Genomic DNA, 10,058 nt, shown 5'->3' on the forward strand with positions numbered 1-10,058 from the left:
AGTGGTCTGCAAATAGTAAACTCGTATACCGCAACGCCAACAGAGGACAACTCGAGACCAAGTCAAAACATTCCGACTTCGTCAAGCAAACAGGGGGTCGACGAAACACAAGGTCATATCAAGAACAAAAGAAAAGAGGGAGTCAGAGAAAGAAGATAACAACTCTTCGAAGATCAACAGCCCACAAGCGTTTACAGCGTTGGAGCAGTGGCAATCAAAGCAGACATGACGGCGACTCCTCCAAGTGCGGCGTATCCGAATATCTCGGCAGCTTTGCGCAGTCGCTTTACCTGCGGTCCCTCGGCTGCGGACTCGGCGGCGGCTGGAGAAACGGCCAGTTCAGCATCAAGGGCTCTGGGCCTCAAAGAGGGCGAAGACGAGTCCTGAACCGGAATGGGTCGAGCGAATGCAATCTCCTCAACTGTTACTTCGGAAATCTCCTCAGCCTTGCGCTTGTTCGGAGATGATCGCTCCTGCGGCTCTGCAGACTGGCCACCACTCGAGTCTGCGCTGCTGGACTCAGCATGCTGCTGCTGCTGCTGCTGCTGAGGCTGCTGCTGTTGGAAATAAGTCTTGGTCACCTGGAATTGATAGGCGGAAGTCTCGTCCAATTCAAGAGGAGGTTCGGCTGCAGGCTCTGTATAGATATGCTCGTTCAAGGGAGTCTCAAGGAACTTGGCTCCCGAGTCCAGCAGGTGACTTGATTCCGTCGCTCGGCTTTCCGCAACATCTTTGGGCCAATTTGGCCAATCCCGTTCAGGGAGCGCTGCGGACTCGTTTGAGCTCTCCGTCTCAGCGATTGGGTCGCTTGGAATATTGGTTTCAGTTGACAAAATCTCCTGCGATCGGAAGGAATCGAACAGAGAGGGTAGATGGACACTGGGTAGATTCTGCTTTGGAGCAGAGGCAGCATTCGCGGGCAAGATGTTCAAGATCGGAGGAAGGCAGTCATTCTCGAACCGATCATATACTTCAGCCTCGTGGATCTCAGTAGCATCGGGACGAGAGACATCGTGGCTCTTGTCCAAGAAGCTTCCACCCAGAGTGTCGTGAGGAGAAGGGTCTCCCAGTGAGGAGTGATCTAATGCAGAACAGTTGTCAGAAGGTGAATTCGAAGAAAGTATCTCTCTGAAGTCTCATGAAGCGAAAGAAAAGAAACACTCACCATCATCATAATCAGTCACCTCGTCACCGTCGTACTCGTCCTCGTAAAACATGGGATCGTCATCTGAAATGTCGTCTGGAATATCGATCGTCTCTGGAGGAGTATGATTACCCGAGAGAGAATTGTCTGAGCCAGTATTGTCGGTCATGTGGTCCTGGACAGACCTGGCGGAGGCTGTCTGCTCTTCGGTTTCAGGCGCTGGCGAGTCCATCTCGTGGTCAGATTCGTCGATAGTGATTATGGGGTTTCGAGAAATGCAGTTTTTGGCTGGACGGATACCGTTATCCCGGAGAATTTTGGTACTCCATCGGATGTTTTCATCCGCAATGTACTCTTCCTCGCTTTCTTCGTCGCTATCATCGGGCACTCGAAAGACAGTTGGGCCTTGAATGGAGCTGTTGACATGTTAGATGAAACCGCTTCAGAGCAAACGAACTGAAACATGAGGAGAAGCATACCTTTGGGGCCTATACTCGACGCTAACTCGCATCTTGCAAGGAGGGCATGTATCTGATCCTCTAGCAATGGGAATGCCAAACTGGAGGATGTCGCCGTCTTTCAAGGCCTGAGATTGGTGCTTCTGAAGTCGTGTTTCGTTGTAAAAGGTCCCGTGGAGAGAGCCGACGTCTCTGATAAAAACCCTCTGCAATCGAATTAGTCTGGGTCCTGACCATAGCGGTCGTCTAGAGAACGGAGGCGTGTATCCTTGTTTGTGTGCATGTCATACCTGAGCTTGGGGATCAAAAAGAAGTGTGGCATGATTTCTGGACATGACGGCTGATTCCATCCAACCGTTGCTGTCCTTGGCTGTATAGTCGCCATTTCTGCTGCTCATGCGGCCAATGGAGGCCACTGTCTTTGAAGAGTCAAGCAAGAGGCGGCGAACTGGAAAGGCAAACCAATCAGGCGGATCTATGGCCGTTAGGTTGACCACGGCTGCATCACAAGTTAGCTTTGGAGGGCCTCAAGTGTTGCGACGCAGCTTGATGAGGGGGGACGTCACCTTCGTTGGGAGAGGCCATGACGAATATTGTTCGGATCGCTTGATGTGTCTTGAACGTCGTCTGGCAAGTGTAGAATCGGTCGAAATCGAGGAGTAGCTCCGGCTAGGCTGCAGTTCGAGGGCCAAGTCGGGGCGGATCCAAGCTGTCGATGGCCTGGCAAGGGAAGGGAGGCTCGCCGGTCTGCTTCTTCTCGCGGACGGCCAGATGCAGAGGCGGGAAAGGACTCGAAGCGTGCACGAGCCGGTCGATACAGAAGAAGAAGAAGAAGCAGGCGCAAAAGGGATGAAGCAGGTTAAAGAGAGAAGAGAAGGAGAAGCGGGAGGCTGTTTGTCAGGAGGGGGAGAGAAGGTCGAGGTTCGGAAGTCAAGGAATGGGTGGGGTTCGAGTCACCACGGCCTCAGAAGTTAAAGCACTCGGGCGCTGTTCAACAGCGGCCAGGAGTCTAAAATACAGTGCCTTGGATGGAACCGAGGCGCTGAACGTGAAAGTCGAGGTACAGGTACCGAGCGGGTATCGAGCAGGTACAGGGCCGGGGCGCAACGGCTTGGGTATCCTCACTGTCCGGTTGTCGGTTTGGCGCCGTGCCCAAGGGGAGTTCAAGGGGCTGTTGTTCCACTGGGTGCGCGCCGTCTGGGACATGAGACGCTCCAAGCAGGATGAGGCAGGGTTGACGTATAAAATGGCGACGGGCCAGCTGGACATGCAAGGTACTTGTAACGAGGGATTGCAACAGCAGAGACGCTGCATGCAGAGATGGAAGGAAAAGGACCGGGCATGAATGGAGAGCGCAGTCACCTTGACGGTAGCGGTACTCGCCCTGGACATCGAGGCGTCTGACAGTCGACAGCAGACGCCAGTACCGAGCACACCTTGCAGGCAGCCCCAGGCAGAAGCAGTGGAGGCAGCGATAAGGTAAGCCCCGCGATGGGAGGGCTTATCGTAGCTTGGGCGGGGCTCTATTGAGCAGCCGAGTGCGGAGACTGGGGTACCGGTACGAGCATGTCACTGACAGATGGAGCTTCTTAAGGTACTACTAGGTAAGTGCTAAGGTAGCGTTTAGAGATGGGCATCCACCACCTCACCGAAGCCTGATACACCAGGAAGACGGAGAAAAAGAAAGCACTCGACGATGAGGACGGTTCAAGTACTACATAAGTCCTTAAGTCCACGAACTGCAACGCCGCCGTCATCGAGACTGCGGGTCTCTGCAGCTTTGCGTGGCCGCCGTGGAGGAACTCGCTGCAGTGCCTTGACGACCTCCAAATCGGACGAGCCGCAGTAGCAGTACAAGCCTCGCACAGTTACCGATGGCGCTGGTCGTGTACCCGCAGTCTCTCAAGCAGGTACAGATACAGGCAGCCGCCGAGGCCTTGCTGTGCCAATTAACGGGCCGCGACGGGTTGCAGGTCAGCTGCAGCAGCTGCGTTTACTTTGCCTTAGCGCGCCAGCCAGGCTCTTGCTTTACAATTGTGTTCCATCGGGGTCTGTTCGTGTTAAAGGGATACAAGTAATACAAGTCGGATCCACAGGGAGCCTGTTGAGTCGAACTGCTATTGGAAAGACAAGTCTTATTTACTCTGGGCTTACGATGGCGAAAGGAAAACGTCGACCGTCTTTTGTGCCCAGTCAATACTAGGTATATATTCACTGGATATCTGCAGAAGGCTGATGCAGGGTCTGCAATGAGAGGTGGGGGGGACCTCGCCATGCCGAGTGAGCTCTTCATCACGGTTGCTCCGGGCAAAGATTCAGTTTGAGCAGAGGCCAGGCGGATGCGAAAGTCTCGTATCGACTTTGTTGAGAAGAAGACAAATGCGCTCTCTTTAAGCTTCGGCCAGGTGGGTGTTAGTTTCGCAAATCCTCAACAAGGGTCCAGTGAGGCTGTCCGGAAAAGTTCCTCCCCTTCAGCGTCCTTGAGCTAGCTCGAGTTCACGCCTTCGGGATATGACGGCCTGCTGACCCGATGCCCAAATTCCCAAGAGCGGTCCCGCCAGGCAAATCAAACAAGGCGTCTGCCTGTTGGTCGAGTGCGCCAGCTGTATTGCTGTATGCAGCTCCGTCGCATTGCATAGGAGCTTTTCTATAGGCAAAGCCTCGGCCGGGAAACGAATCGCAGTTGCAGCTCGGGGCGCGTGAAGATGTGGCGCGAGAGGGGAGCAGAGAAGCGAAGCGAACGGGCATGTATCGGCATCACCTCTGCTGGGTCACCAGAATAGAAGTAAACCGAACTGGAATAAATCACTCGTAAGCTGGATTCATGAAGGAATAAATATCAGCCCAGACTCAACAACAAACCGGCTTTATCTTGACGATTGCGCGTTAAAGTGGCTACAGCAATGACGCATGACCAGCAGGGATGATGCCGCGTCGCTTTGCGGAGTCACCCGAACTTGGCTGGGGCGATGGGGCACCCGAGGCCAGCGGAGGTATCGCTACTTGCTGACAGCCCTGGAGCTCTGTGCCTCTGCCCGGTAATACCAGCGTCATCAACCACCAGCAGTGGTTTAGAGAACAGCAAATGGCCGACCATCTCCTGGAAAAGCGCGGAAGGCCGAGGCGTGGCAGCGTCAAATCAAACGTGGCTCAACATTCTTGTAGATGAAGCACCAAGCAGTTACAGAGCTGTTATGCTCCGACATAGGTTCATAGAAAGTAGCAGAAACAACCGTCCAGTTTCAATGAAGCTGTAGTTGTACGACATATAAGTAGGTAGGTACCGGTACACGCCCCGACGCTGCAGCTCGACTTGCAGCTTCTCACATGTCTGGCGGCGATCGTGGTCCTTGCCCTAAGCAAGTACCGGCTACCTGCTACTTGCCCCGATCAGCCTAGCGGAGACCACTTTTCAGGTAGCGTCGACATGGGAGGACGAAGCTTGTGAGCCGGTCATGCCCACAAAGCGAACGCCACCGAACCACTCGCCTTGTTTCTATTTTATTTCTCTGGCCTCACCTTGTCTTTGTCCTGCTGCCTTTCTTCCTCCCTTCCAACCCTGCGTCAGCTGTGCTTCCCGACTCTCTCACCTTCATCGTCACGCTGTCGTCCCTGCGCTTCCGACGCTCGCCTTTTCAGCGCTGCAGCTCTCCGATATCTGCTTCCTGCTTCCCAGCTCTCGATTCTGATGGACGGTCTACTCTTTCACAACCCCATCAATTCATCCTTTGACGCTCTCGCACACAATCTTGGCTCATCCAGACCAAAGCGCAAACCGACGTGACGACAGTCTGTGCTTCCCAGCGACTCGAAGGGGAGAACTGAGACCGGCCACCAAGGGCTGCAGGACCGGGACGAGCGGCACGTTTGATTCCCAGACGTTTCCCTACATTGGACCTTGGACACCGGCGACTTTTGGTCAATCGTCGACGTCTTAGCTTGGAGGCCGCCTGGCCAACAGAAGCCGCATAGTACCTAGGCAACCTCGCTACAACCGAATATCCTCTCTCTCTCCTTCCCTTACCTTTCAAATACAACCGGCAAGTTCCTTGTCCAACAAGTGCGCCATACAAAATGATGAACCACGCCCGAGTCAAGGCCCTTAAGGGCAACGGGAAGACAGTCTCCAAGAAGGCCATCAAATCGGGTCGTGCGTCGGGTGCTAGCACGCCGCGAGGCTCTCCGCTGCCTTCGCTGCTGACATCCCCGAGCCATTCCGCTGCACAGAGCCGCGCTACATCCGATGTTAGTGACGAAGATGCCGACTTCGAATTAGACGACATGGCATCCAGTGTCTACTCTGGCGGATCTGGTGAAGAAGCGACCGACGAGGCCGATACTCATGTTTTCGACATCAGCGCATTTGTCAATAGCATCAAAGACCGAAAACGCAACAACGGCGAGATGCGCGAACACTCCCTCGGGCTTTACATCAACAAGATTCGGCACCAATATACTGCCGACACCCATCTCTGGCTGGATGATGCCGCGAGTGAGCTCGCTGAGCTGTTCCTTCACGACGCCAATCGTGCCGCTACGGCCAAGGAGCGACTGCTTAGTCTGCAGGCCTTTGTCCTCACAGTTGGCACGGTTGACACTCTCGAGATTTACGACGGGGCGCAAAGGATCCTCAAGCAGATCATGATGGACGATGATGACGACGATTGTCGCGTCTACGCGATATACGCACTTTGTGTGACGGTGCTCTATGCTGGTGGCCTGGAAGAGGCTGCTCTGGAGGTAATGGAATATTTCGTCGAGATTGTGCGCACCGACGGAGAGCATATCGACGCACATGATAACGTCGTCATCGTCGCAGCCGCTCTGCAAGGATGGTGCTTTGTCGCCAGCCATGTGGCCGACTTCTCAGATTATGCCGACGCGGCCATGGATGCGTTTGTGGACCAGCTCGATAGCGACGACGTTGAGATCCAGTCGAACGCTGGCGGATGCATCGCCCTCATCTTTGAGGCGTCGCGGAACCATCTGGAAGAGACGGGCGAGCCATTCCAGCTTCAGTACGATCCGCAAAGGCTGGCCGACCGCATGAGAGAACTGGCCAAGCTGAGCGCCAAGTCGGTCTCCAGAAAGCACCGCCGGAATCTGCGAGAGAGCCTGGTCAGTGTAGTGACCTCCCTCGAGAGGGGCGTCGGCCCATTCTACTCTACTGCTCTCTACATCCCCGAAAAGGGCGAGCATGTGCCCGCCTCGCTGCGTACCGACGACGGACAAGCCGAGTATGGTTACCGGTGCAAGCTGAGGCTGGGCAGTCAAGTTGCCAAGATCGATAACTGGTCTCTCTACTTTAGGGTGAACTTTATGAGAATCATCTTCAAAGGCGGGCTCCAGCACCACATCTTCATCAACCCGGTTGTTACGGAATGCTTGGAGGATGCACAATTTGTCCAGGACTACTCACCACTTCAGAAACCACTAAAAGGCCGGAAGAAGTGAGTCGATGTGTTGCCTCTCTCTCTCATCCTATGACACTGTTTGCTTTTCCTTTGCTTTTGAAATATGGAATGCGAAGCGGTCCAAGAATTAGAACTGGAAGGAATGATGTCCTCGAGTACCACGCCATCAACGCTCTCTATTACACTGTCCTGTTCGGGATGATTGCGCATGGCGAGATGAAACAGTTCAGCGCCTTGTTTCTTTTTTTGTACTTCTATACGGGTTAGGGACTATATCAGGTAGTCTCAGATTGTACCTTAATAGACACCACATTGCAGGCACTTTCTCTCGTTACCTGGTCACGGTGAGGGTTCCGATGACGACGCAGTGGAAGGATGCCATGCTTAGTTGAAAGAGTTGGGCTCTATGTCCATGATAATATTATCTTGGTGTATACCGTAGAATTTCATTATGTCTTTATCTCATTAACAAACCTTGTTTGCCCTTAGGTCTTTATTTCCTTAGCATACAGCTGTAAGCGGACAGTGCCAAACCTGTGTAGCCCAAACGCCTCTATGACAGTTATATCGAGACTGTCTTTTACCTCTTCATGAATCCTCCAACGCCAGAAACAACATGCAGTCAGTCAAGTGCAGACTCTCGCCAGAACTTTGTCTACACAAAGTCGACACTCTTTCTTCTCCTGCCAAGGAGAACCCAAGCCAAGAGTGAGGATTAGAAATTAGACAGTTTAGAAAACAGCCTTGTCCCCAAAAGGCCTCCACCAAAACCGGACCCCGAGCAGCATCCCCGCGCCGGCCAGCGTGAGGGCGGCAGAAAACGAAAAGACGGCGAGCCAGGCTGCGTCGTCGGAGGCGGCAGAGGCGTCCTTGATGGCGCCGCTGGCGGGCCCGCCGGAGAGGGCGGCGAACGAGGCGAAGGCCATCATGAGGCCGATGCGCAGGCCGATGCGGTCCATGCTGTCGGCGGGGGTGGTCTGGGCGACGCAGGCGGAGCCGAGGGGGATGAGGCCGCCGGAGAAGAGGCCGAAGAGGAGGGCGGAGGCGGTCATAGCCGCGGAGGAGGTCATGCTGGCCCAGGAGAAGGTGACTGTGGCTGTGAGGAGGGCCATTATGAATAAGACGTTGAAGCTGTTGATGGAATAAGTTTTCGTCAGTTGGGACCAGAGAAAGATGGAGAAAACGGGGGAGGGGGGGAAGAGGGACTCACCGGCCGAAGCGGTCGGCGATCCAGCCGCTGCCGACGCGGCCGACGACGGAGCCGGCGTATCCAATCGCCAGCAGGTTGTTGGCCATGGTCGCGCCGAGGCCGTGCTCGATGGCGAAGAGCGGGATGTAGTAGAAGGGGATGAGCATGCCGCCGTAGATGAAGAAGAGCGAGAGGCACAGCGCTGCGAAGCGGCGCTCGCAGACGGCGTCGCGGATGCCGGAGGAATTCTGGTTGCGCTCTTCCGCCTTGCTTTCGTCCCTGTTCTTGTCTGTTGGCTTGACGCTGCTGCCGCTTAGGTTGGCCTCGGCGTCGGTAATGATAATGACGGCGGCGAGTGTGGCTTTGCGCTCGCGGACGAGGAAGCAGGAGATGAGCAGGACGGGGACGGAGATGAGGGCGATGATGCGGTGGACCCAGGGGGCTGGCACGGAGTCGAACAGCTTGTTGATGATGATGGGCCAGAAGATGCCGCCGACGGAGGAGCCCGAGAGGGCGATGCCTAGGGCGAGGCCTCGTTTGTGGTTGAACCACTCTGAGATGGCCCCGGTCGCTGGGTAGAAGCTGTTGGTTTTGATTCGCGGTGTTAGTCTAATCGACCACGTTGTTCTGTTGTGATGAGAAGAGGAGGAGAGAAGATGGGTTTGATTTACAGCAGCGCATTTCCAATTCCGAGCAGGATTCCTTGAGCCAGGAGATACTGGTAGTACTGAGCAGCAAAGCTGGAGCAAATAAAGGAGAGCAGGCAGACGGCGGTGCCGGAGAACATGAGCGCGCGGGAGCCGTATCTGTCAAAGATGGGGCCGACGACGGCGCCTCCGAGGAAGAGGATGAAGAGCTGCGGGGAGAATGAGTTAGACATGGGTGGAATTGTTCTTTTTAAAGGGGGTTTGACTTACTTGGATGCTGCCGATCCAGGTGATGGTCGAGGTGGAGAGCCAAGGCCACTCGGTTTCATAGCGAGCTTGGAACGTACCAAAAGAGTTGACAAGTCCTGGGCAACAAAAGATGTGTTAGATTGGGGGGGATTGAGTTCAGAATGAGTATATACTAGGTAGCAATTGGGGGGGAAGGGTTCTCACCAAAAGCAATGGTAAAGTCCAAGAATCCGCCCAAAACAACCAACCAAGCCCGGAGTCCACCATCTGGAACAATCCCAGCGGAAGTTCCATCTTCTTGAGCAACGACAGTCTCCTCGCTCGCAGCAAAAGAAGTTACCGGCGAGTTGAGACCTCCCTCGATCGTGGAAGTGATGGGCGGGATGTTGATGATGCGGGCTTCCAGTGGAAGAGGCTCCTGAGCAGCGAGGCTCGGTTTCTCGAGACTGAATATTGTCATCTTGATGAAACTTGCTCGTTTCCTCTTGTCTTTTTTTATTTCTTTGTTTCTTTTTGATGATCAAAAAAGGCCAAAATGAGGGACGTCAAGGGGGACTGTCCTTGAGCTCAGGGGGTTGAGATGGAAGAAGCCACTGTGTGTTGAGAAGAAGGAAAAGAAAGGACCGAACAAGCTGGCAAACAGAAAAATATTCTTCGTCTCCCAACAGTCCATTCATTGGGGCCACAAGCAAACGGAAGATCAGATGAAAATAAGAGTTGGGTGTTTGGTTCAGCATGCAGGCCGGTGGGTGAGTGCAAGGGCGGGCGAGCGGCTGGCCAGCTGGCAGGTTGGTTCATGGAGGGCTGCCGGACAAAACGTCGAATTTGAACGAGAAGATGGCATAACTGGTGCTTGTGAAAGGCTTCTTGCTTGGAGGAGGAGGAAGCAAGCAAGGGCAAGCCTGGTGTGGGATGGATATATAGCATGTTTGGTAGGTATGAAGAGACAGCCGAGGT

At 54.3% G+C, this 10,058-nt stretch overlaps 3 protein-coding genes across 3 annotated transcripts; 1 reads left to right on the forward strand and 2 right to left on the reverse strand.

Annotated features, from left to right (window-relative positions):
• Nucleotides 1–191: 191 nt before the first annotated feature.
• On the reverse strand, nt 192–2,187 carry BBK36DRAFT_1170777 (hypothetical protein; the record flags this gene model as incomplete). Its single annotated transcript, XM_024895489.1, has 5 exons — nt 192–1,081; nt 1,166–1,560; nt 1,624–1,808; nt 1,893–2,128; nt 2,169–2,187. The coding sequence occupies 5 exons, from the start codon at nt 2,185–2,187 to the stop codon at nt 192–194; spliced, it is 1,725 nt and encodes a 574-aa protein (XP_024747525.1).
• Nucleotides 2,188–5,676: 3,489 nt separating this feature from the next.
• On the forward strand, nt 5,677–7,056 carry BBK36DRAFT_57872 (hypothetical protein; the record flags this gene model as incomplete). The annotated part of the gene is made up of 1 exon (XM_024898292.1): nt 5,677–7,056. The coding sequence occupies one exon, from the start codon at nt 5,677–5,679 to the stop codon at nt 7,054–7,056; it is 1,380 nt and encodes a 459-aa protein (XP_024747526.1).
• A 691-nt stretch (nt 7,057–7,747) lies between these two features.
• Nucleotides 7,748–9,561, reverse strand: BBK36DRAFT_1170779 (MFS general substrate transporter; the record flags this gene model as incomplete). Its single annotated transcript, XM_024895490.1, has 5 exons — nt 7,748–8,147; nt 8,227–8,787; nt 8,877–9,098; nt 9,196–9,217; nt 9,306–9,561. 5 exons carry the CDS (start codon nt 9,559–9,561, stop codon nt 7,748–7,750), a joined length of 1,461 nt encoding a protein of 486 aa, XP_024747527.1.
• Nucleotides 9,562–10,058: the final 497 nt, after the last annotated feature.

Source organism: Trichoderma citrinoviride (assembly GCF_003025115.1).
Source record: "Trichoderma citrinoviride strain TUCIM 6016 unplaced genomic scaffold BBK36scaffold_11, whole genome shotgun sequence".
Taxonomy (NCBI): Eukaryota; Fungi; Ascomycota; class Sordariomycetes; order Hypocreales; family Hypocreaceae; genus Trichoderma; species Trichoderma citrinoviride.